The sequence below is a fragment of the Condylura cristata genome, unplaced genomic scaffold, assembly GCF_000260355.1.
Source record: "Condylura cristata isolate star-nosed mole 26May11 unplaced genomic scaffold, ConCri1.0 scaffold00036, whole genome shotgun sequence".
NCBI lineage: Eukaryota > Metazoa > Chordata > Mammalia > Eulipotyphla > Talpidae > Condylura > Condylura cristata.
In genome coordinates, this window is record NW_004567137.1 from 13,773,907 (window position 1) to 13,801,456 (window position 27,550).

The 27,550-nt window shown below is 35.3% G+C and overlaps 1 protein-coding gene across 1 annotated transcript in view; it reads left to right on the plus strand.

Annotated features, from left to right (window-relative positions):
* Positions 1–27,550, plus strand: part of LRP6 (low density lipoprotein receptor-related protein 6) — a 128,691-nt gene that overhangs the window by 62,544 nt on the left and 38,597 nt on the right. The window contains exons 4-7 of the mRNA XM_004693271.2: positions 3,611–3,807; positions 5,304–5,435; positions 8,299–8,695; positions 9,910–10,081. Of these exons, the coding sequence (XP_004693328.1) occupies positions 3,611–3,807; positions 5,304–5,435; positions 8,299–8,695; positions 9,910–10,081 (898 nt within the window). The remainder of the gene's footprint in view (positions 1–3,610; positions 3,808–5,303; positions 5,436–8,298; positions 8,696–9,909; positions 10,082–27,550) is intronic.

Genomic DNA, 27,550 nt, shown 5'->3' on the forward strand with positions numbered 1-27,550 from the left:
TCTCCCTTATTACGAGTGATGTTGAACGTTTTTTCATATGCCTGTTGGCCATCTGCATTTCCTCTTTGGAGAAGTTGACACTTTTTTTTAAAGATATACTTTCTTTCTTTGAAGATATACTTTTTTTGGAAGATATATTGTGCATACAAAAATTGGGGTATAGGCCATAGGTGTGGAGAGGTGAGAGGATTCACTAGAGTCAGATTGGGGAGTAGAACAGACAGATGTACTGAAACTCACTGCTGAGGGGAGCAGTGGGCAAGACAGTAGAGGTCTGCTGCGCCATGTGGGTCAGCTCCCTGGCCAGGGATTGATTGAACAAGTGATGTGTGCTGCAGTGGTTGTGGATAGCTTCATAGTGCTGAAACTTATCTCCTTGAGCCACCTGGAAGGCCCTGCTTCTACTTTTATATGTACCTCTCCCCATCCCACCCCCATTATTTCCTGTGTACCACTCACTTTGTAGTCATTTTATGCCCTGTAATTTTTCCTCATTATGGGCTTTTGTCTGGAAAGTCAGTTTTGAGAACTTACAGTGGTTAAAGTACATAGCACCTTCATCCCTGAGCATGATTCAGTGTTTTTGCTCTCTCTTGGAGTGGCCAGAACTCCTCCCACTCCACTCCTTAGATCACGTTGAGATGCTTTCTATTGTTACCTAAGTTCTTTCTTTGTTCTGTGATTATATCTGACAAATGTCTGTGACTCCTCCTACAGGATATTTATGCCACTCAGGACTTGTGGTTGTTGGTAGTTTTCATACCTTTTTTCATCATGGGTTTTCACCTAGTTTTGTTATGAGTGTTGTCTATGTTGTTTTTGCTACCTGATTGTTCTCTGTTTTTATGTGAAAATCATGGTGATATTTCAAAAATTGCCACTACTGTTGCTGTTATCTTCATAGCTGTTCAGACAGCATCACTTCTATGTGGGGAAGCTCCCTTATAAGAATAGGTTTAGGTATCAGCATACATGGCGGTACTTTGGTAAGATTAAACACAGTTCTGTTTCCCACACAGGTGGGGAACACTGAGACAGGGGTTAGAGACAGTGTTCTGGGAAGAGGCCCAGAAGCTGAGAAAAATGAATGGAAATGCACAGGTATTTTGTGAAGGATAAGCCCAGTTGGTTCGGAATTTGAGAAATGCACCTGCTAGGCATGCAGTCTGATAAGAGGTAGTAAGTGTGCTGTTGTCCTTGTGAGTATTGGCTGTGGGAGGGAGGAATTAGATCTGTCAGTAAACTGCAGAAAAACAGGGAGGAGGTGTTGCTCAGGTTGCTAGTACTATATCAGAACATTGGGAAGGTTATCAATTTCTTTTATTTGGTTTCTTTAGCAGAGATTCATTTATATAAATTCCTGTTATTGTTATGGCATACTAGTGAAAAGCTAAGCTTTCACTTTGCATGATGCTTTTGTTCTTAACACCTGTGATCAACTCCTTGAAGTCATTTGTATTTTCAGGGTGAAAACAAGAGACAGGTCTGTTGAGTAATCCCAACCTTAAGAAGTGTGAAGACTATATATAGTACCTCTACTTTCAGGAATAAGTCGCCGTTGGCTGGACCTACAACCTACTTAGTGCTGCATTTTGTTCAGTTCTGTGAATTGCATTTTTTAGTTAAGGCATTTAATGTTATCAAGCATGTGCACAGTGTTATGTGAAACCCTAGGGACTATAGGAAGACAAATAAGTCACGTGTAGTATTTATTTGATTCTGAGAAGCTGTTGATTTGAAAACTACTATCTCAGAAACATTAAAATGCTGGAAAATATATCCTAAAATTGAGGTATCATTTATGAAATGTTAATTATTAAGTACCAAGTACATTGCTGGGTGCTTTTGATATATTTAATCTTCACAGTAATTTAGGTTAGATTATTATCTTCCATTAACAGATGAAGAAAATAAAGCTTGCAGAAATGATCCAAGTAATAATTAATGCTGTCAGTCGTTATATAAAGTGATTATAGCTTTTAGAAAAGGAAGTATTTTTATTTTCCTGTCTGTTTATTCTCCTGTGTTTGTTTATTCATTAGAGTAGACTTTTACATTGTGTGTTTTTTTTTTAACTTTGATTTTAATATTATGCAAAGAACTTGGAAATTTTTCCCCATCCCAGGTTTTTCAGCGGTCTGGTTATGTAATGTGCAGTTCTTTAAAGATGGTTATGAAGTGCTAAACAACATACTAGAACACCCTGCTGAAGGTAGCATTGGGCAAGAGGCAAGGCAGGAGAGGTCTGCTTTTTCATGTGGGTTAGCTCCCTGGCCATGTGGATTGAGTTCGTCCAGTGGCTGGTGATAGCTTCATAGTACTGAGACTTTAACCCCTATGCCACCAGAGATGCCCCAATAAGATGTTTCATTTAAAAGTGGAAATAGACATTGTGATGTATCTTTTTGGGAAATGAAGGATATAGTGTGCTAAGGAAGAGAGAATTAAAAAAATAAGAGGATAAAATTATGGTGAGTAGGTGTAACGTCCTAAAATAGAAAGTTTGATAAACCAGTCATACAAATCTTGGACTCAATTTTTTAAAAACCTGACCCCAGTTCACAACACTTTCGGTTCCTGTACACAAGAACGTAATTCTGCTTAGATAAAATTGAGCTTATTTCTCATTTAGTATTGTGAAAGTATTTTAGCTATTAGATATCATCAAATGGCCTCAAGGATCTAAAAATCAGATTATCATCTTTAAGCTCCATGAGCCTACTTAGCTACCGTTTCTTATATTTTCTTCCCTCTGCCCTTTTCTTCCTAGGCTATTTATGAAAATATATTTGTTACTTGGGCTCAAAACTTGAGTTGTTCTTTGTTCAGAATACTTAACTAATTGTGTCATTCTCCATGACACTTTACAAAGTGCTGGGCCTACTGTACCAATCATATACTTTTTCATATTATGATATATACTATGCATTGTGAGTTTTTTGGATCTGCTTTGTCTCAGTGAGCACATACTAGTGACAGGATTACCTTTTTGCTACATGACTTTTGGTGGTTAAGTAACTGTATAGCTAAAATTTAGCTGAGACTATCAGTTGCTAGTGGTACTCTGGTTTGTAGTGTGAGCTCTACCTGAACAACTTTATCTTTGTATATATGTTTTTAATCTGATTTATCAAAACTATTAGAAATGATAGAAGAAAGAGGTTTGACTTCTTTGTTCTGCATCAAGAAGGCAAAAAGCCACTTACTGGTTTAAATGTACTTTCCAGAGTTTACTGTAAAACTCGGGTTATTTTTACTGATTTTTGCCTACCCTGCTTCTTCTGACAACATGGTTTATTTGGAAGGATCAGAGTTTTAAGTTCAGAGATCAGAATTGGTAGTAATACTTGGCCTTCTCTCTGTCTTCTGATAATGAATCTGGGATTGGCTGCCATTCTAGGGACTATTCTGAAGTGCTTGGTAGGAGTGTTTGGACACAATGAAATTACATTTCAATTTAGTTATGTGACCCACTTTTCATGAAAAATTAAGATATATGTTACTCAGTTTGTATGTGTTTATATAGACTACATAACTGTTTTAATGGGATAGATGAAGTTTTGATAAAATTTTTTTTTAAATGTTTGAGTTTTTTCCTTTGTGTTAACAGGCAGGCAGTGGTTAAAGGTTCCCTTCCCCATCCTTTTGCCTTGACATTATTTGAGGACACATTGTACTGGACTGACTGGAATACACACTCCATTTTGGCTTGCAACAAGTATACTGGCGAGGGTCTGCGTGAAATCCATTCTAACATCTTCTCTCCCATGGATATACATGCCTTCAGCCAACAGAGGCAGCCAAATGGTAAGTGATCTTGATTTTTAAATTGTGAGTTGGAATAACTTTGTAGCAGTCTGATGTCTGACTTTATCAGGGGCTTGAGGAGGGAAGTGGAAATAAGAAATTGAAATACCTTATATACTAACACAAAATGCAATTTTTATTTATTTATTTTTCTAATGTATGCTGTGTCCATGTGAATGAGTTTAGGTAACAAATACTTTTCTTGAGACTTTTAGTTTCATCTGGTTAGTTTTAAGTAAATTTAGTACATCTTCTTACTGATAAAAGACCTGTTTAAATTTTTTTTATGCCCTTTGTAGGCCACTCCCCTCAACCCACCCTCTTCCCCAGTAATTTTGCTACTATTTTTAGCTAATCTTCACAATGGCTTTGCCTTATGGCTAGTGACAAAATTTTCTTCTAAGAGTATTTAAATTAGCTTTGAAAGAAATATGAGAAAGTATTTGGCACTTGTGTGTAAACAAATATCTGACTGGTGTCTGAGTATTTTTCAGGTTGTGCTTCATAGCCAGCCAACATGAAGGCTTTTGAATTATGCATTGCTTTGTATTACCTCTTTCTGTGGTGATCATTAGTCCATAAAAATTTTATATATGTATATTAACTCTTGTAAATATGGAATGTTTAGTCACCTGTGTGAATTCTTTATTCTGCTTATACCTCAGGAGAAAATTTCTGTTTTTTTAATTTGATGGCATTATTAATCCTTTGTGTTTTACTTGTTTGAGAATTTAGATGTCCATGATACTGTTTTCTTTGTATTTTTCAGGTTATGTTGATCATCTTATGTTGAATTTTTCTATAAATATTGCTTAAATCCACTTCATTCTACAATTTCTGCAAATTTAGTGATTAAGCTGCATGTCTCAGTTTCTCTAATTTTTCTTACCTCTTCTGTGTAAATCTTTCTAAACTGATTTTTTTTTTATGTTCTGTATTTTTCTTGGCTTTTATTGTATGCTCCTATTACCTGTGCTAAATCAGCTTTTAGTCCTTATGACTCAACAGAAGTCTTTAGACTGTTTGCTTTATTATTTCACCTGGTGTACAGTCTCTTACGCCATTATTCGTGTGGTTTATCGATTGAAATTTCCTCCTTTATTTCCTGTGCTTTATGACTTTTGTCATGTCATCTGTCTACTTGAATAGATTTATTTCCTTTTTGACACTATACTTATAATATCCTCCATAGCATTTTCATTGTTTTGTATTTTAGATTTATGGTTTGTTAATTTTGGCATACTGAATAGATTTCAAGCTCTTTTAGGGAGCCATCTGCTTTCTTTCTTTTGTATTCCATTTTGGATATTAGTTAAGTGCCCACTGACTAATTCCCTTCCTTCCATATGGCCTTGGGAATCAAGCACCTGGATGACATTTGGGAATAATTTAGTTTATCACAGTTGCTCATGTTAGGATTGTTAACCTTTATGTAGCAGAGTGAGGGAGGTCATCCATAATCATTGGTATTAATCAGTGTGATTTATATTTGACAGCTACAAATCCATGTGGAAATAATAATGGTGGTTGTTCCCACTTGTGTTTGATGTCTCCAGTCAAACCTTTTTATCAGTGTGCTTGCCCAACGGGGGTCAAACTCCTGGAAAATGGAAAAACCTGCAAAGATGGTAAGAATATGGTTATCAAAGAAGGGAAAAAAAATTTACAATTTTTATAATTCTTTATAACTTTTTATTTGTTATAAACTGTAGGTTACAACATTTTGGGGAGATTATTCACTTATTCTCATTAACTTCACAAGTATATAACAGGAGTGCTGAGTGTTTATGACATCCTTTGAATATTTTATAAATTATTTTACAATATTTTAGTGTATTTTAAAAAATTTAAGTGCTTTTTTTAATGGAATGCTTTTTTATTGTGATTTCACTGATTTCATAGGAGTGAAATTCCACGAATGTCTCAGAATTGTACAAGTTAACACAACATTTTAGAATCTGTCTTGTTAGTTGTTACATAAGAAAACTGAAGAGTTGGAGAGAGAAAATTTTTTATATGCTACTTTCCTCTTTAAAATTTCAGTCGTTGGTACAGAATTAATTCTTAAGGTGGTATTCTCATAAAGAATATATTTTTTAACAATAGATAGCACTTGTAAATAAAAAAACCTATGTGTAAGGAAAAGCTGTATATTAACCTTTTAACTATTAACCTAATCATGGGATACATATACTTTCTAAGAAAATGATTGAATGATATTTCTAAATGCCTTTTAATAACAGAGAAGTGCTTTCAGAAGAAGGAAAATAATCCCATATTGTGTTGTTTAAAGAACGCCTTTGCATTCTTACTAACCTCACTACTCTTTGTCCTTCCTCTCTTAATTCTGTATAGGGAGATATACTGATTTAGGGAGTTTCAGGGGGTTTTTGTTTGGGAGAACACCAATTTCCCTTTTTTTCTTCTTAATGAGAATGTTATTCTTCATTCTTCTTCCTCTGGATCATCATCTGGTTTTCTAGCCACCAGCAAGTACTGGTAGGAAAATTGTTATATTTAGCAGTGGCTTCTTTATCTTACTTTGAAAAGCAGAAGCCTTTATTTTGAAGTAGTTTAGAGGATTCCTGAAAGGGGGGTCAGGGAGTCAGAGAGATGGAATTGAGTCTGCGTATAGGATATTTGTCATGATTTGACATTGATAAATTATCCTTATAGTCAAAGGTGAAGCTGGCTGACTCTTGTCAGGCAGTTTCCATGGCAAACAATAATTTGTTTTCAATTTAAAACAAAAGGTTTTTGTGATGTTGTTTTTTTGTTTAAAAATATAGCCTAACGTTAAGCCAGAACATTTATTTTAGCAATCTTAGTCTGTCTGCTCCCTCACAGCAGTGCAAGAAAACATTATGAATTTCATGTATACTTTTGGATTATAGTATAACCTTAAGTTAGCTATCGTAACTTAAGGTTTGATCACCTTACTCAAATTAACAACTTCACTTTCTAAGATTTCTATGCAAGATTTTGGACTGGCTTTTTTGGTATAGTTACAAGGGGCAACAAGTTGCAAAATTATTCTGGCCTACTATCTGCTCTGGTACTTAGGGGTATATTTTTCCCAGGATAGACTTTACTTATTAGAACTCGAGTCAAAATAGTTGAGGTTAAGCATTTCATTTCTCATTTTAGTCAATTCTAATTCCATGCTTAAAGTTTTTGCATGCCAGTATTTTCCTTTGGACTCTCCTTTGATTGAGAATCTTTTTTTAAACTTGTGTTTCAATATTTTCTCTTTTACTACTTTTTATAGTTAGATAATTTTCTTTTTTGCTAGTGTTTTACCTGACATTAAAAATTAAAATAAAGATCGAATTTAATATCCTCATTCTCAGTTATGTTTTTTGAATATTAAGTTGGGTTAGAATGTAGACTGGTTTAAAACTCAGTGAAATAAAAAAGTTTATTTTCTAATATGTTTACTAATATTTGAGTACTTGTGTATTGAGTACATTCCTCAGTTTTATGTCTCTCTGTTAGTCCTCTCTGCAAGTTTAGACAGAGCTGAAGAAACTAAGTTTAAAGAGAAGTGTTTTTCCCAAGTTTATATAACCACTTAAATCCATTTCTGTTGGATCCATAGCTCTTAGTCTTTAATCAGTGAGTTACATTTATTTGATTCCCTCTCTGCTGCTGTTCTTTATTGCTACATGACCTTGTTTGTTCTTAATTCTATCAGGTATTCCCCTATAATTCTTTTTGTTCACAAAAAATTCTGCTATTTACTAAAAATAGTTCAACATTTTTGTTAGTAATCTTACAGAGTTGTGCAGCCATCGCAATCCAATATTAGAACATTTTCATCACTCACTAGATTTCTTTACCTTTGTAAATATACTTTTTGAACAAGGGATGTATATGTATATATTTCATTCCTCTTTTTTTTTTTTTAAAGATTTAGTTATTTGTGCATACAGAACTGGGGTTAGGCCAGAAGTGCAGGGGCGGTGAGAGGATTCACCAGAGACTGAGTGGGGAGCTGACTGACAAAGTACACTGTTGAGGGGAGCAGCGGGCAGGTCAGGAGAGGTCTGCTGCTGCCATGTGGCCACCTCCAGGGCGGGGATCGAACTCATGCGGAAGTGGCTTTAGCGTGCAGTGCTTTAACCTGCTACGCCACCAGGGAGGGCCTCATTCCTCTTTTAATATTCACCTACTTAGTGTCTTAGTTACTACTTACTTATCATTAATTATAACTTTAGTTTGCTGTTATTAATTCCAGGAGCTGTATAATGAATGAAACTAGACAGTGAATGGTAAAACTTGATATGTAGGGTACAGCCGTTAGAGACTTTGACCTTGTGGTAGACTAGTCCTATTTTACTGTGTTGCTTTCTCTTTGCTCCATAAGTAGACCCACTGTCCTTTTATACTCATTTTCTTTTCTGTTACCCTAAGGAGTTCTGCATTATTTATTTAGAGTGTCTGAATTTTGCCTGTTTAATTTTTTTCTTCATTTATTTAACTTTGATCTAGGTGCCACTGAATTACTGCTTTTAGCCCGAAGGACAGACTTGAGACGCATTTCTTTGGATACACCAGACTTCACAGACATTGTTCTGCAGTTAGAAGATATCCGTCATGCTATTGCCATAGATTATGATCCTGTGGAAGGCTATATTTACTGGACTGATGATGAAGTGAGGGCCATACGCCGCTCATTCATAGATGGATCTGGAAGTCAATTTGTAGTCACTGCTCAAATTGCACATCCTGATGGTATTGCTGTTGACTGGGTTGCCCGAAATCTTTATTGGACAGATACTGGCACTGATCGAATAGAAGTGACAAGGCTCAATGGGACCATGAGGAAGATCTTGATTTCAGAGGACTTAGAGGAACCCCGGGCTATTGTGTTAGATCCCATGGTTGGGTAAGATGTTCTCTGATAGAAAATTTTTCCTGGTGCTTCTGTTTTCTACAGATCTCTAAAAACATCTACAAAAACAATGTAAATGGCTCTTTAATGGCTGTTTATTTTAGAATATAGTAATAATTGGAATAAAATCTCAAGTTAAATCTCAATAAAATTGCTAGCTTTTTTTTCTGGAATGTTTTGAAAAAATTTTTCCCCCCTAAATTAAGTTCATGCTTGCTCTTTTGGGTGTTGGCTGCAGATTTTGCTGTGGTTGCATCATGACCATGAAAGTATAGGAAGAAGTTGTTTTCACAGTTGTTTTCTCTTTTCAAAGATAGATTTTTGTCCCGTTTTCAGTGTTTTTACATTGATGACAAAGAATAAGTCTTTGTTTCTCCAAATATATGAATGACTCAATTTCCTGAATTTGTCAGAGCAAGCAGTTTTACTGAATGCTTTCTGAGAATGCCTAATTGTTATTTGTTACTCTGAGATTTATTCTGAGAGTGAGCATAGTGACACATCCTTACACTACCATGTAAACAAATATTTTAAAGTCAGTTAAACTCCCTGGAGCCTAAGAAAATCAGTTAGCACTACAGGAAGAATGAGTTATTTGAGAATTTGGTTTGTTACATGTGTATTACTAGTGAACTTTTATGTCAGAGATGATGCAACAGCTAGAAAATAAGAGGTCTATTCATGGAATGGGGCAGTAAATATTTTTTAAATATTGGATTGCTACTATCTACATTTCCTATGTTGAGACAACATGCATTTAGAACACTGTATATGATTTAGGGGAATAGGTTTACCTCTCCTCAAAAGTATATTACCATTACCACCCCACCATTAAAGCATCCATAGTCCTTTACCTAGACTGTTGGGGTCTCCTCCCAGCCTTTGCTCCCACCTTTACTTTCCATACTCCTCCAGGATCCTTAATTCTGTAGTCATATTTTTATCTTTATTTTGGTTTAGTTTTGCACAAAATATTTTCTGTGGATCTTGTTATTGTTAGGTATTTATCAGTTCTAGAAAACAGTAATACGAAATTTTCCTTTGTTTATATACTTACAAATGTTACATATTCTTGATCTATTTAATATTTAAGTCTGATGGTACTGAGTGATGATACTAATGTTATATGAGGGGTGCATCTCACTTTTAGGACATCTGAAAGTTAGGATCATTAGCTGTTTAAAGCTTATTTTTTGTATACTTTCTAGGTATATGTACTGGACTGACTGGGGAGAAATTCCAAAAATTGAGCGAGCAGCCCTGGATGGTTCTGACCGAGTAGTGTTGGTTAACACTTCTCTTGGTTGGCCAAATGGCTTAGCCTTGGATTATGATGAAGGAAAAATATACTGGGGAGATGCCAAGACAGACAAAATTGAGGTTTGTTTCTTCCTTTTTCATTTTAAAATCGGTTTTATATATTTTTTGATTGATAGCAAATTGATGCAGATTTTCTTGCCTCTTAAGTTGTCTGGGGTGCCAGGAGACATCTTTTACAGAAATTTGACTTAACCTTTAATATTCTGCTAATCAGGTATTTTCTTTCATCTACTTCTAAGACTTCTGAGTTATATTGTCTTGAGAAATGGGTATACATCTATTTCTATTCTTAAAAGCTTTGGTGAATGTTTTCTCTGTTTTGGGCAAAGCCACTGCTGAATTTCCTAGGAGCCATTTCTGCACAAACCAAATACTACATAAAACCTATCCTGAAAGAGCAATTGGTCATGTCAGGAAAGCAAAACTAACAAAACCCATATATGTATATGTAACTATTTTTGTTGTTATTGGTTTTGGGGTACGTGATGGCCTACATTATTAAAAATAATACATGCCAAAACTTTATAATAAAAATGTAGCTCACATAGCACAGCAGATCTTGCCAGTCTGTCTCACTGCTCCCCTCAGCAGTGTATTTAGTTGGTCTGCCTGTTCTGCTCCCCACTCTGTCTTTGGTGAATCCTCTCACTCTCTTGCACCTCTGGCCTGCACTCCAGCTCTTTTATGCATAAATAAATCAATCTTTTAAACAATCTTTTCATTTTATTTTTCAGTTGCAGTAACATTGGTTTATAACTTTGCATACGTTTTGGTATAAGCTTTATATCATATAAGACAGTTTTTAATTTTATTCACAAGTTGTGTTTCTAGAAAAAATATCAAATTAACCCAAGCTTGGAAAGAACTATTTACCAAACGAAATCATTCTGATTGTTAGAATATAATTCTGGTGGAAATAAATTGATGGTAAATATTTTATCACAGTGTTTTGTAGTTGAAACAGATATTTGATACTGGGTACGAAGTCTAAATTTCACAATGTTGAATTAGATTCAAAACAGAGTTTCAATTGCAATTTTTCCTGGGGGGTAGGTGGGGAGGATTACAGGAATTTTCATAAAAGGAATGGGTTTGAATGGCTTTTCAAAACCACAGAATTAATCTCCTAATAAATAGACACTATGAACTCTGGCGCATTTATTTTAGAAAGGTGATTTTTGGGAGTGCCTAAGGGAATAATGTATTAAAGGGCCTTTCTTTCTGAATGGAAACTTGGAATAAGAGAAGCCTATTAGTATTTCGCCACATTCAAATACTGAATCTCTTATTCTTGCAGCTGGTTTCCATTAATAGAAATTTTTATATAGTCTTGACTATATAAATTTCTTCTCTCTTTTTTTTTTGTGTGTTTTATTGCCCATCCCCTCCACCCCTCTATTGAATCCAAGTTAGTATGTGAATTTTTAACAGCTGTGTCAGTGCTAATGAGACCAATGTTATGGGTTCACTTTTCGGACAGACTTTTAGCTTCATTTGGGTTGACTTGAGTACTGTTGATTGTACCCCCATCGCTTGCACATTCACCAATGTGTGTAGTTTGTCAGCTGTGCACTGTACGTGAGTGGATAGGTATTGCAACTCCGAGGAAAACAATTTAAAGGTCATGTGCCTTAAGAGAATTAGTGTCTCTTTATAAGGGAAGAATACATAATTTACAATTTTGTAGAGAATTTTTGTCTTTTACTTTTTTAAGCTTAGTATAACTCATTAGCTGGAATAGAAACATGCTTCTTACAGGGGAAAAACACTAGATTTATTGTTTTGTAAGGAATTTTTATATTTCATGTTTGATCTTGTCTCATCTTTCTGTGATTGACTAATTAGATAGAGAACTAAATACTTTGTACTGTAACTTTCCTACTTCAGGTCACTTTCAGTACTTCATATAAAGAAATTTATTAAAAATCCCATAGTTCAGGAGGAATTTAGGTTGAGAAACTAAAACTTATGAAGGTTTGGATGACAATGTTTAAGAATGAAAATTAATATGCATTATATAGCAGCATACAATATTGATTAAACAGAATTTATTTTCTGTTCGTGCTGTTGATCTTAACATTAGTTTTCATACTGGCCTCTGTCCTGTCTTCTTTTTGAGTCACACATATTTATGCAGTGGTTTCAGTTGCACCTTTACCTCCCTGTTTTTCTCTGAGTCATACAGCATCCTTAAGCCTGCCTTTCTAATTCTTTTATCTTTTTCTAGGTTTTCTGGGACATGGCTGTTGTTTGTTCTTTTTGATAGATTGTTTAGGCTTAGTGGTAAATCTACTTCCATCAGGTTATATGCCACACCTCCCAACCCAACCCCATACCCCATTTCTTCCCCTGGAGATTCTGATGAAGTTTTTCTAATTGAGCATTAGTGCTTTCGTCATATTCTTTCCACAGATCCCACATCTGAGAAATCAAGAGAGCCGGTACTGTTGCTTATTCCCTTATTAACTTGTGATGATGTATAAAATTGCTGGTTCATGACAAACTAAGGAGAGGGCACAGATCTTCATCTAAGTTAATCTTGTATAATTGGGGAATTTTCACAAGCTTTTAGTTTTCCTCTATGAGAGTCCATGCGATTTTCAGAGTAAATGCCACTACCACCTTTTGGTCATGCTTTACTTAACAGGAGGTGGGTTGTAGTGAACTTGTAAACTTTCAGAAAGATATAATTTTTTAAAATGCTCTTTCTATAAAGATCAGTTGCTAACCTCTCCTTACAGCATCTGGTGCTAGGAACTGATCCGATCATAATCTAGTCACATACTCCCTTCTTGTCCCATCCTCCTAAGAAAGCTTTCTGGCTTTTGTCATGTTGAAAACTGAACACACTGCTTATCCCCATACTATAAGAAAATAGCAAATTATGGTTGCAGTAGCCCTGTTCTCTTTTGTAAGACTTTTACAAGATTCTGCTTGGCACTGAAGATTGTTATTTGATAAGCTATTTTTACAATAGTAAACTCTCTGGTTTTGAGAGCGTTTTATGGAAAGAAGTTACAGTGTTCATCTAACTGTTTATGCTGACTGCTCCTTCGGTGGCGATTTCTCAGGTTTAAGTTCTCCCTTTTTTAAAACAATGGTGACTATGCAAGTGCTGGATGTATTGGGGGAGCTGTGTCTAAAGATTAGTGTAACCACAAACAATGGAAACTGGCTCAGTTTTTATTTTCAGAGTAGCAGAAAGAAACAATAGGTTTACTTGAATTCTATAATCAGTTTCTGTAGAGGGATGGGACACAGGGTATTGCTGATGATGTCATACTTCCAAAAAGACAGACATAATATTGTCTGGTGTTTTCATAGAATGGGAGGATGCTTCATTTCTCTTGTCAGCTTATAGTGACCACTTAATGTGGGTATTTAAAAGATACATGTGGATACTTGCTTATGTTTCTTTATTATGCTGAAATCATTTTATCTCTTTTACAAATAAGCCTCTAGTTTATTTGTCTGCTCTCTGTTCCCTGACCCTGCTCAAATGTTACTTTAGTGTTCTGGTGCTTTCTGATAAATACTATAGTATGAACAGAAAAGCTAATTTATGTTTTTTTCTGGTAGGGAAGGTATCAAATAAGCCTTTGTTCCTCTTTTATAAGACCTTGCATTAGAGAGAAACATATTTTGTGTTAACACTCTCATTTTTCTTTGTCAGTTTTCACTGCCAGAACCATCTGTTGCACTGAGGAACCTCTACAGTATGGTTTATTAATAGCAAAGATATAATGTTGATAATTTGTAAGTTTTTTTTAAAAGATTTATTTATTTGTGCATATACAGAACTGGGGTACAGGCCAGAGGCTCAGGGGCGGTGAGAGGCTTCACCATTGACACAGTGGGGAAAAGAAGAGGCAGATCGAGGAAGTACACTGCTGAGGGAGCAGCAGGTGGGTCAGGAGAGGTCTGCCACACCATGTGGTCACCTCCGGGGCAGGCGGGAATCGAACTCATGCAGAAGTGGCTCCAGATTCTCAGTGCTGTGCTTTAACCCACTGCGCCACCAGGGAGGGCCGATAATTTGTAAGTTTTTAAAGCATTTTCATGTTATCATATAAAGTTAAGATTTATGGGCCCTCTCTGGTGGTGCGAAAGGGTTAAAGCACAGCACTGTGAAGTGAGCTATAGCCATTGCAGCATGAGTTTGATCCCCTGACAGGGAGGTGACCCACATGGTACAGCAGACCTCTCCTGCCTCATCTGCTGCTCCCTTCAGCATTGTATTTCAGTCAGTCTGCCTCTTATGCTCCCTACTCTGTCTCTGGTGAATCCTCTCACTCCCTCCCCACACCTCTGGCCTGTACCCCAGTTCTTGTGTGCATAAATAAGTAAATCTCAAAAAATGTTAAGGTTTACTGTTGCCTTGTATTTTCTTGAGGATGCTTTTCTCACTACATACTAAATTTATCTGATGGACAAAAATTAATGTGATCCCAGCCACATTTTATTAAACATAATACTGTCAGCAAAAAATTTTCTCACAATGTTGTTCTCTCATTATATACTTTCAGTTTCATTTCTCACCTCCACCTTCTCCCCCCCCCCTTCCCATTCCTGAGATTCTGCCAACAAATAACCAACACCTGGTAGTTTTAGGTAAAAGACATATTCTTGTCTACTTCAAGAGCTTGTAAATCTGTTTTGAGGCTCTTGCTGTAAATTTTTCTACTCTTAGAATACAATGTTCATAGGTAATTTTGTCCAACTGTTTAAATCTGGCACAATTTTGTTGGACACAAATGGAATTTATTAGAACCTGAAGTATCAAGAAATTTTGAATAAAGGGGATAATATGTATAAGATGTGTATTGAAAAATTGGCCTTTGGTGAATATTCTATTTCATATTCCAAGCCTGAACTTGCAGGGGTGCATTTTGCTTGATGACACTGTCCCCTAATTTATCAGTACCCCTAATAAAGAAATTTTATTTCTCAAGTACTCCGATTTCTTCTAATTTCCTTTGCCTTTTTACCCTGTGTATTGTGAAAGTCTGTTAAAATATACAAAGACCTGGACCCTCCCTGGTGGCGCAGCACTAAGAAGTTAAGGCCACTTCAGCATGAGTTCAGTCCCCGCCTGCCCCAGAGGTGACCACATGGTGCGGCAGACCTTTCCTGACCTGCCTGCTGCTTCCCTCAGCAGTGTACTTTGACAATCTGCCTGTTTTGCTCCCCACTCTGTCTCTGGTGAATCCTCTCATCGCCCCTGCACCTCTGACCTGTACCCCACTTCTGTATGCACAAATAAATAAATCTTTAAAAAATATATATACAAAGACCCTTTCATCATGATTTTTTTCTTTTTTTCTAAGGCTTAATACACCTTTAATAAATTATAATAATAATCATTATCAGTTGTTGAACAAAAGTTCTCCTGACAAAAAGCAGGAATCTTTGCCAGTTTGTTATATTGAATTTTCCTTAAAATTGATTTATTTTTAAGTTATAGAGAAGTATTTAAGATAATGAATTTAAATACTTGAACCTTTGCCCATTTGAAAACTGTCCCCTAATTTATCACATTACATGTATACATGCAAATATCTAGTTTTCCTTAATCTTTTTAGTATATAATAATAGGAGTATTACATTGATAAACTCTATCATTAAATTCCTCAGCCTAACAGATATCCTTATTTTAGGCCATTATTCACCGAGTTGTAAGCATGGTACTGTCCTATATTACCATCTTGCATCTGCTTAGGATATACATTATGATGTGATATTTATGAATTCCTGTATGAAAGTTAGCTGCTGCTGCAGTACAGTTCTGGCAATGTTACTCAGCTTGTTATAATCCATGGTAGTCAGAGTAGTACATCATCCAATTATAGTCACTGTTGTCTCATTATCCACTCTACTTTGTCTGCTTCAAAAAAATTACTGCCAGTGTATAATGAGAGAATTTGCTTGATGATAGGTGTAATCATGCTTTCCTGAACTGCCACAACACACCTAGAGCCTCACCAAACAAGATGCTTTGCCTCACTTAGGAGTTAGTATAGTTTTATCTATGTAAATTAGGATAATCTGATGCATGTTTGTACTTTACACACATTTTAGTGACCAAGTTTAAACTTGAACTTGGCTCATTTTTCAAATGTTCTGCTGTCAGACTTTTCTTCTCATGTTGTAGTATAAAACCACTTACATATTTGGAGGTATTTTTAGTTTAAATCTGACTATTTTAAAAGTACCATTTTTCCCTCTTTGCTTTTGCACTCTTGTAGTAAAGGAGTAGTATTTTTAATGTGCTACTGTTTGGATCCTAATTCTTGTTTAATTTTATTACCACTTAACCTGGTGACTTTGTATAATTGACATAATCTCTGGTTTTGTATAGTAAGGTCATTGGAACCTTGATCTTCAGGTTTCTTCTAGTTACGGCATTTTCTGATAGTTTTCTACTAATGTGAATCTTCAGAACAGATAATACACTCTACTTTGGAAGAATTGCTAAAAGGAAATTTATATTGCAGATGACATGAAAAGTTTTTTCTCTTTAAACTTTTCTTTATTTAGTGTGCATTTGTTCCCAGTTACCTTTAAGAAAACTTGAGTGTTACAAGGTCACAATCTTTAGCAACTCAATTTTATTGGAAACCACTTCTACTTGTAAGCTGTTCATTAATATTTGGTATTGATCACCATACAAGCTGTGCCCTTATTAACATGCTTTCTAGGTTTTAAAATAAATAACCAAACGCATCTTTTTTACTACTAGAGTTTATGTAAAGCATTATTTTTCAGGGGGTTATTTCTTTATAGGTGGGGAAACTTATAGCTTTTAAGAGATTTTTATTGTTGTTAGATTGGGAAAGGGTAGATAGTCAAATATAAGTGAGAATCAGTTTTGAAATTTCTTGGGTTGGAATTTGCAAGGCATAGAATGCTTAGCAGGGATAGGTATGTTAACTTTTTGTTTCAATGTGAATTTGTCACCAGCTATTTAAAGATTCTGTGTAATAGTGATTCGTAGTTATCAAAGGCATTTCTTCTAGTTTTTTTTCCCAATTTAAGTCTTATCTATAATTAAAACATTTAGACCTGCTGAGAGTGTTAAAGTGTATCCTCTGTATTTTTTTGTTGTTGTTGAACTAATAAAAGATTTCCCAAACTATTAATTGATTCTACTGTAATTTGTCATCGTATTGGTTTGATTTGAACTAACTAAATCTTGGAGAAGAACTAGTGTTCCTTTTATTGTATTGAGACTTTTGGTAGAGTGGCATTTTTTTTTTTAGTGTTTCTCTTAATGATTTTGAGCTGCTGAAATCTGCCAGACTTCTAGTGTTTATAAGTATGAGTGAAATTAGTGGTTCTATGCAAGCATAGCCCTCTTTGGAGTTTTTTTTTTTTTTTTTGTCCATTTGTTTTTGATTTTGAATTGATTAATGGAATGGCTTTTATTTTTGGTTGAGATTTAAAATATTTGCTTCTGTGTTTTAGTGACAATGTTTTGTTCTTAAAATATGAAATAAAAACCTTCTGTGCCACAACAGATTTCATTAGTCTATAGATAATAAGTAAAGATGTTTTCTGGCTTTTCAAAATGTTGTCTTTGAATAAAAAAAAAAAAAGCAAGCTATTTCCAGGTCTCGTAAAATAGCTATGATTTCTAAATAGTGCCATATACTCACATAGCCACTTGTTCCTTGTACTCTAGGTTTTTCCTCTCTAAAAGTTAGCAGTACTTGGTGATTTTGCTCAGCTAGCTTCTTTTGTCTGCCTAGGTTCATATAGCTTTCTATCTAGAAAGAAAAGAAAGCAACTCAAACATTCTGATCCTGTATAAAAATTTTGTAAGAGAAATAGATCTTTCACCCAGTTTCATTTTATATTCATAGGACAGAAGATTAACATGCCATTTCCATTAATTTATTATTTTTATTGATCAGAATTCTCCAGTAGGAGACAACTGTACACTGTTATTTATTTAATTGTTCATTTGCTGAACAGAGACTGTAAATCTTTTACTTGAACAGCTCTTTCCTGCTCCCATTCCCTGACCACCATTTTACTTTCCATTTCTTAAGAGTTTGCCTACTTCAGATCATTTCATGTAAATAGAATCATGTAGTATTGTCTTTTTTGTGACTGGTTCATTTCACTTAGCATAATGGCCTCCCCACCATCTGTGCTATGGCACATAACAGGATTCCCTTCTTAAAGGCTCTGTAATCATTGTAGGTAGAGAGCACATTTTCATTGTTCATTCTCTGTGGAGAGACCTATAGGTTGACGCCACCTCATTTTTTTTTAAATTTATTCATTTATAGATATTTTACATCTTTTCCCACAAAGTTTGCTTTCTTTTCTCAGGCATAGTACCCATAGAATTCCCACCACCAGTTTACCCGTATACCATCACCACAGTCCCTTGTTTTCATCCCTCTGTTTTCCCCTATCCTGCAGAGTGTCTGATTTATTGTTGTCTGTTTTGTTTTCTTACGGTTATTATTTTTTTCCCTAATGCCTTGACTGTTGTAACATGGCTGTGCAAATGTGTTGTCGAGATTCTGTTTTCCATTCTTTTGAATATATACCTAGAAGTGGAGTTGCTGGGCTGTGTGGTAATTTGTTTTTTTTCCCTCAATTTTCAAGGTGCCCCCATCATTTTAAAAGCATTTTCTGGAACAACAGCAGCTTCATGTTATATTTCCCTTGTCTCAGTTCTGGAGTCAGCTGTTCTAAGGAGCCTAGGCTCTTTCTAATGAAGTATAATATTATTTTAAAACCATTATTTGGGTATAAGATACGCTTATTGGTTTCTGGAGGATTTTGCTTTCTAATGCTTAGATGTAACACGGACCTATTTTCCTACTCAGATTCCACAGTTTTTATTTTATCTGTGCTTGAAATGAATGATAGTAATGGAACAGTTTTTTTTGTTGTTGTTGTTGATATGCTAACACTTCCCCATTAGGGTTTATTGAGACTTAAGACTAACTGTGGGGCTCTTAGAAGAGTCTAATGGAGTGCAGGTATAATTGAGCAGGGTGTTGGTAGTATCCCTCATATTGATACTTTCACCTGGTAATCTGTCCTCAACTTTACAGTTTTCCTGAATAACTCAAATTTTAGAAAGTTTTATAATAGCAGTTCTTAACTGTACAAAAATTAGTAAATGCAAATGTTTAATAATTCTCAACATGATTCTTAGTATGAATACTATGAAATTGTCTGGTGCCACAATGATACTTAATAATTCTCTTTTCATACTAAAAATCACTTGTATTTACCCAGATGTAATAATGTCTTGAAATTGATTAAAAGGCCTTGATGTTACACTGCAAGTGGCCTCAGTGCTCTCATAACCAGGCATGGCATCCCTTTAGTTACTACTGGATCCCCAGCATTTCTTTTTGCTGTCACCTAAGTGAGATTCTGCATGGATATTTATTTTATTTTTTTAAATGCCATTTCTGTGAGATTATATTTTATACCCTCTGTAGTTTTATCTTTCAGCTCCCAGTGATAGCTATTGTCTTGCTTATTATGTAAACCTATCATCACCACTTGTTTTGGATATTGCCTTCAGTATTAGAAGAGAAATGGTTCATTGTGAGCATAGTTTCCGTTTCTCTTTGGCGCTATAGCATTCCCACTCCAGCTCATGTTATGATGGGTGTCTGTCTACCCTATTGTCATATATTTCTTAAACGTGTCTAGTCTAGTGAAGTTGCATAGCACCAACTTTGGTAGCAGACTGGCCACATTCCAAGATTTCATGGGTCTTGACATTTAATGAGCTGATGAAACTGCTCAAAAAACCAGATGGTGATGTCAATGGAAGGTTTGCCTTTACCTCCTCTTGGTGGAGATAGTGTTTTGGTTAGTGTATAACTATTTCCTTTTGTAGCCTCTATTCTCAGCATGGTTTGCAATATTTGGGAATGCTTCAGAAAGTTAAATTCATACCACAGTGTGGTTGAAGGAACTGAAACCCACTGGAGACTCTGGTTTAGGTTTGGAGGTAGATCTTAGAAGTGACAGGAGCCTAATTTCAGTTTACGTAATTAAACCACTCTGAGGTAATGCAGAGAGAAGCACACACCTAAGAGTTGCCAGAAGACTTAATTAGTGCTGGCTCAGCTTTGAAAGCTTAAGGATAATCTTTTGGAATCACCTAAAATAGTTCATTTGTTCTGGGTTCAGAAGATACAAACAAGCTTTTACCAGAATTTGTGTTGTTTTTTTCAACAGAATGGGTTTATAACCATATTTAAAACCTGGTAACCTATCCAAAACTGTTACTTGCTGAGTATGAGAGAGAGAGGTAATAATACTGACTTTCTTGAGATAACGCAGCATGTTCTTGCTTCACTGTGTTGCTCTTACCCAGGAGAAAAAGTTTGTGAGGCTAGTAGAAGAGAAATATTTGGTGGGCGGCAGAGCTGTTTTTCAAATATATTTTCTCAATGCTGTAAAAGTAGTTGAAGCAAACAGGATTCTGAAAAGAATACTGGCTCTGTATAAAGGATTCTTTAGATGTAAAGTTTTACATTTAGAATTTGTTTAAGCTGTTGATCCTTTATGATAAGAGCACTTAGTAATAATAGTCGTTATTACTACTCAGGTGCCCTTGGACTTTCTCACTCTCTTTCCTCTTCTTTAAAAGGAAAATTTCATACATACAGAAGATGAGAGTAAAAACTCCATGAACCACCTAATTTTAGCCATTATCAGTGCATGACTAGTCTCGAATGCTGTTAAGGGGTGTGCCAAGGAGACAGCAGATGTAGATTTTCTGTTAATAACTTGGTTTAATACTTGTAACTTGAGATAATCTGAAAGAAATTAGAAATCAGACATTTCTCCCTTCTGTTACAGTTCTCAAGTAGAAACTTGCAAATGTGATTTAATATTTAAAAACTAAACTTTCTTAAAATTTTAAATCAGAAATCATTTTTTGAATTAATTTTAACCCATATTAGAATTAAGTGGAGTATAGCATAGGAGGAAGAAAAGACTAAATGGAAGACTTTTAATTGTGATTTTGACAGCTTTATGGCATCCTGAGGTGGCAGGTGTGAGAGAGGACAGATCTAATCTAAAACCAGAGTAAGTTATTTTGTTGTGTGCTATGTAGTCACCATCATGAAAATCTAATCCAGCACCATCCTTTATGGTAGCCAGAAGCCACATACAGCTATGGAACATTTACAGTGAGTTGAAGTGTCAGAAATAGAAAACAGATACTAAGAAGACCTAATATGAAGAAGAAAACCAAAATCCTAAAATCTCATCAATACAGTTTTTAATATTGATTACTTGTTGAAATACAAATACTTTGGTTTCTTTTTGGATTCAATAAAGTATTACTAAAGTTAATTTTACTTGCTCCTTTTCACTTTTTAATGTCTGGCTATTAGAAGATTTAAAATTACACCCATGACTCATATTTGTGGTTTGCATTTCTCTTGGATAGCACTATACTAGACCAAACCCTGTTACAAGAACTGTGATAAGACCAGGAAGAGAGGCCATTAAGGAAACAGTGCTTATAAAATTACATTTAGAAAGTCTTTAGTGCATCTTAATTACACAATTGATGAGATACAGCTTGTTTTATGTGCACCTCTTTGCCCCACCCCCTCCTTTGAAAAAAAGACTTACAGTTTATTCTTTTAAATGAGAGAATAAGGAATAGCTAGAAGGTACCTAGTGCTCTAGTAGGTAAAATTACAAAATCTGTAGTTGTCACTTTCCAGGAACCATTTTGTAATTCCTGGTCACTACTCATTAAATGATCATCGTAAGACCTTCATTACACTTTTTCATCAGGTAGACCTAGAAACCTTTTCTTTCATTTTTGTCCTTCTTCCTGAGGCTCTTGCTTGTGCTTAAAGCCATGGTCCAAACCCCAGTTTTGTGCAGGGACTGGCATAAAGATCAATAAAGCATTTCTGTGCTACTGTCTTTCTTGTGCAACTCTGAAATCCAAAAAACTCTCAAAACCAAAAGTTGTTTTAGTTGATTTGGTTGGTGGAAAATTTGACCTAAAGCAGTGTAAGAGTATCTGTGGTCTTTATCCCAGTTTGGGGGCGTATTTATATAGTTTGCTGTAAAAATATTAACATGTTGGCAAAGAAGTGCTGCCCTGGACTTTTAGATAGGGGTGTTTAAACCTTCACTACCATACCACAGGAATTGAAACTATTTTATTAATCATAGTTCTAAACATATTTAAAATAAGGTATTTAGCACAGTCTGAACGTAGTGACAGAGCTAAATGAGTTTTTCCTGAAATAACATCTCTGTGTGTCGCTCTCCAGATCAGAAGCTTCTTGTTTTCTGTGGTTCTCCTTATTCTGAAATTTCATACCTGCCATAGGGTGGTATCTGCCTGGTGTTGTCTCCTGTGAGTCCCTTTGTGTTCTCTGCCTTCAAAGCATTTCTTTCAAAGGCAGTCAAATACGACATCCTTGACGCTGTATCTTAACATGGGTTATTTCTTTTGTGCTGGAAAATCCTTTTCTCTTTGTCAAGATGGATTTGAACTGTTTCCTGAAGTTTTTTCCTGATTAGCTGTAGTCCAGAGAAGAGTATTTGTATATTTTGTTAATGTAAATATATTTTAACCTCTGAGCCAGAAGATGACTTCATTGTGATATCTTTTATGGTGATTTGTAATTATTAAGTATATTTACTGATGTTCTTTGGTTTGGTGAAGGAGTGGGGAGTTGGTAGTTCCAGGAGACTGGTAGAACCAATTTAATTCTCAAACTTCATTATTTTAGTTACTATCTATCTGGTAAAAGGAAACAGAATGGGGTTGGAAATAGGAATAAGGTAGCAGCCTTGTGTTTTCCACTAGTTGTTAGGGTGTGGAATGGTTGGTATTGGTTTCACCCTTAGTTTAATAGTCTGTGTTTGTTTTTGTTGCTACATTTTCTTTTATATATATGTATTAAATTTTATTGTGAAGCAGTATGATTTATTAAATTATAGACTGCTGTAGTCTTCTGTACAGAGCTTTTAGAGAATAAGCATTTTACTAAAACAAGTTTAAAAGATAAGAGGTAGCATCTGTTGTATATCTAACACTGTACTATATATTTAACATTATTTCATTTTGAAATGATTTAGTAATGCTTTCCCCTGATTCTGCTTGTGAAAAATTGCCTAAGCAAATCCCAGGGAGTGATACAGCTTTTATTGAAATCCAGATCTACCTAGTTCTGTGACAGTATTGTTTGCTAATCATGAGAGATTTTTCGGAGGCAAAGAATGAAGAATAACTGCTAACGGAAGATGTTGAATTGTGTAAACTAAAAGGATCTTTTAGAATTATACTTTTTATTGTTTTCCTCACTGTTAATTTCAGTCTCATTCTTAGTCCAGTATCCAGATTCATTTCTAATCAGCTATCTTTTATTTAAGTTGCTCATCTATGAAAATGAACAAAGGGTGATACAGCTGAAAAGGAAAGAGTGCTCCTATAATTTTTTGAATTATAAATTTAAATTTTACTTTTAAAAGAAGTTCAGCATTAGGTTATCTCATCTATGCTATCATTAGATCTGCAGATTTTAATCAGAATGCCAATATTTGAGCATAGTAATAAAAGGGAAAGTTAGTGTTGGTTTATTAGATGTAGGATTATGCAGAATAATTGCTTTTAAGCTAATATTGAGGCTGAGATTTTTAGTTTGGCATTGACATTTTGAAAAGTAGTTTCAAAACTTTTGTAGAGAGATGATTATAAGTAATCAGGGTAACCATTAAACTATGGTCTCTTTCTCAATCACAATTGTTCTTTATTCCTTTATATATGACTTCTTCCCTAGTTTTCTCAGTTTAGGTAGTTTTTCTACAGTTGGGAAGCACTCAAGCTCTAGCTTGAAAAATTAGGACCTTAAACTTAAAATTTTAAGGTTAAAAGAAAGTGTAAAATGTTTTTCTTTTCAAAGATTTTTATTTATTCATATAGAACTGGAGTGTAGGCCAGAGATGCAAAGGGTGAAAGGATTCACCAGAGACAGAGAGGGGAGCAGAACAGGCAGATTGACGAAGTACACTGCTGAGGGGAGCAGTGGGTGGGTCAGGAGAGGTCTGCTGCTCAGGCGGGAATTGAACTCATGTGGAAGTGGCTTAAGCTTCTTAGTGTTGTGCTTTAACCCCTGCGCTACAAGGGAAGGCCCAAAAGTGTAAAATGTTTTTAAGGAACAGATGCAGAAATGGAGGTGGGTAGTCCTTCTTGCTCTTACCTTATTTATAATGGCATATTCACTTCCTCTTTCTCCATTGAAAAATTGTGTAACATTTTTAAAGTACTTTGCCAGGGTCTTTAATATTAGCTATGGAATAAAATTATAAGTGAGTGAAGAAGTAAGCTTCCTGCTATTCTGGAGCTCCCATTCTAACTAGACATGTAAACAAATTAACTTTCTCCCTGCTTAGTTCTTTATTTTGAAGCACCAGTGTGAGTTTTAGATATTACATAGACATCATAATATCTATCCAGGAAGAAATTATGAACGTAAAAAATCAAAATCGGCCCTCCCTGGTGGTGCAGCGGGTTAAAGCACAGCACAAAGAGGCTTAAGCCGCTTCCACATGAGTTTGATCCCCGGCTGCCCCGGAGGTGACCACATGGCGCGTCGGACCTCTCCTGACCCACCAGCTGCTACCCTCAGCAGTGTACTTCATTGATCTGCCTGTTCTGCTCCCCACTCTGTCTCTGGTGAATCCTCTCACCCTCCGCATCTCTGGCCTGTACCCCAGTTCTGTACGAATAAATAAATAAATAAATCTTTAAAAAGAATCAAAATCATATCCTAAGGAGAAAATAATAACTTTACAAAGTAAAATAACATTCGAGGTAGTATTTCTTTCTAACTTTGTGTCTGACTTTAAAACTTTCTAATTAAATAAAGATGTATACAGTTGGCTTAATAAAAGTAATTTTGTAGCTGATGTGAAGAGATAAACATCTAATATAATTGCTCTTCCATCAGCTATAAGTCAAATATTTATGTGGAAATACAGCGATAACACAATTTTGCTTGTTCATATTTTAAGTACTTTGTTTCCAAGATTTGACTATTACAAGAAGGTCATAAGTGTTACAATTTTTTGAAGGGAGTGATTAAAAAGTCTCATCTTGTCATTCCTTTTAGGCAGTTAGTATTGATGTAATGGAATATTTCTTACTGATTTTATGGGTAGACATATTAATACTTGCATATAAGATTACATCTGATACTTTTGAGGGTGTGAGGGCGGATATAGTATGCATGTACATGTTTTTAATACTGCAGAAACATTTCTGAAGTCTAATTTGCCAGGTACACAGGCTATTTTATTTTACTTATTTATTTTATAATACAATAGTTTATTTTTACATCATTTTGTATAACTTTTTCATTTCAATTGTAATCCCCGTGGGTTTCCCGTCACCAAGTCACCCTGTGTCATCACCATAGTTATGTGCACTTCCCTCTTCCTCCTTCCCACTCCACCCCCAAAAAATGTCTCTGGTATATGGCTGTTCATTATACTTATTATTTCTCGCCTGGTCCATTATACGCCTGCTATGAGAGAAACCATCTGGTATTTTTCTTTTTCTTTCTGGCTTCTCTCACTAAGCATGATCTTTTCCAGCTCCATCCATGTTGCTTCAAAAGACATGTGTTTCTTTTTTTGGATTGCTGAGTAATATTCCATTGTGTATATGTACCACATCTTTTTAATCCAGTTATCCACTTTTGGGCATTTGGGCTGCTTTCATGTTTTTCCAATTGTAAATAAAGCAGCAGTAAGCATGGGGGTGCAGGTATCTTTTTGAATCAGTGTTTTTGTGTCTTTTGGGTAGATACCTAGGAATGGGATTGCTGAATCGTAGGGAAGCTCCATGTTAAACAGTTTGAGGAACCTCCAAACAGTTTTCCATAGTGGTTGTACTAGTTTGCATTCCCGCCAGCAGCGCAAGAGAGTTTCTTTTTCTCCACATCCTCACCAACATTTGTTGTTGCTGGTTGTTTTAAGATGTGCCATTCTCACTGGGGTGAGGTGGTATCTCATTGTGGTTTTAATTTGCATCTCCCTTATTATGAGTGATGTTGAACATTTTTTCATATGCTTGTTGGCCATCTGCTCATACTCTTTGGAGAAGTGTCTTTTTAGTCTTTTGCCCATTTTTTGATGGGGTTGTTTATTTTTGTTGAGTTTTGTCAGTTCTCCATATATTTTTGTGATCAATCCTTTATCACTGGTTTTGTGTGAGAAAAATTTTTTCCAATTAGTGGGCTGTCTGTTTTTTGTAATGTCTCTTTTGCTGTACAGAAGCTTTTTAACTTGTTGTAGTCTCATCTATTTATCCTCGCCTTCACTGTTGTGGCATTGGGTGTTCTATCTTTAAAGATGTTGTTGAAGTGTATGTTGTGTAATGTTTGGCCCTTCTTTGCTTCCAGGTATTTTATGGTTTCCATTCTTATGTCTAGGTCTTTAATCCACTTTGAGTTGATTTTTGTGTATGGAGTGACGTAGTGATCTAGTTTCATTTTTTTGCATGTAGCTTCCCAGTTTTGCCAGCACCATTTGCTGAACAAACTTTCTTTGTTCTATTTTATCTTCTTTGCTCCTTTGTCAAAAATTAGGTGTCCATAAACTTGTGGGTTTATATCTGGGTTTTCTATTCTAATCCACTGGTCTGTATGTTTATTCTTGTTCCAGTACCATGCAGTTTTGATTATTATGGCTTTGTAGTACAGCTAGAAGTTTGGGATTGTAATGCCTCCATTTTGTTTTTTCTTAGACATGAGGGTTTTGGCTATTCGAGGTCTTTTGTTGTTCCATATGAATCTCATCACTGTTTTTTCAATTTCTTTGAAGAATGTCATTGAGATTTTTATGGGGATGGCATTAAATCTGTATATTGCTTTTGGCAGGATGGCCATTTTTATGATGTTAATTCTCCCGATCCATGAGCAGGGGATGTCTTTCCAGTTCATGGTGTATTCTTGTATTTCTTTAACAGTGTTTTGTAATTTTCTTTTGTAAAGGTCTTTTACCTCTTTTGTTAGGTTGACTCCCAGGTATTTGATTCTTTTACACAGGCTGTTTTAAATGATAGGAATGGTCTCAGTTTGGAACTTGACAATACCATCATTTAGAAAAGATTAGTATATGTTGCTAAAGTGTCAAAGAATCGACAATTATACTGTCTCTGGGGAAATTCCTGATGTTTATAATATCTGCTTTTGTGAATGATTTAATGATGTTGCTATAGCGTGGTTAGAAAAGTAGGTACATCTTAGTTATATGAAATTTAGCTCCCGAAAATGTCAAAAACTTAATGTTGTTGTGATTAGAAGAAGAGTGAGAGGTTTATTGAGAGGTCTTCAAAAATTTTAAACAAAAACAGTGAAATCAAATGTACGCTAAATGGAAGGAGTCTTAAAAAGGCAGCAACTTACAGCCTGTGTGTGACCTTTCATTAATCTCCATTTGGTTAGATGTAAAAAAATGTAAATCAGGAAAAACAGGATGTGTATAAAATGATATGTA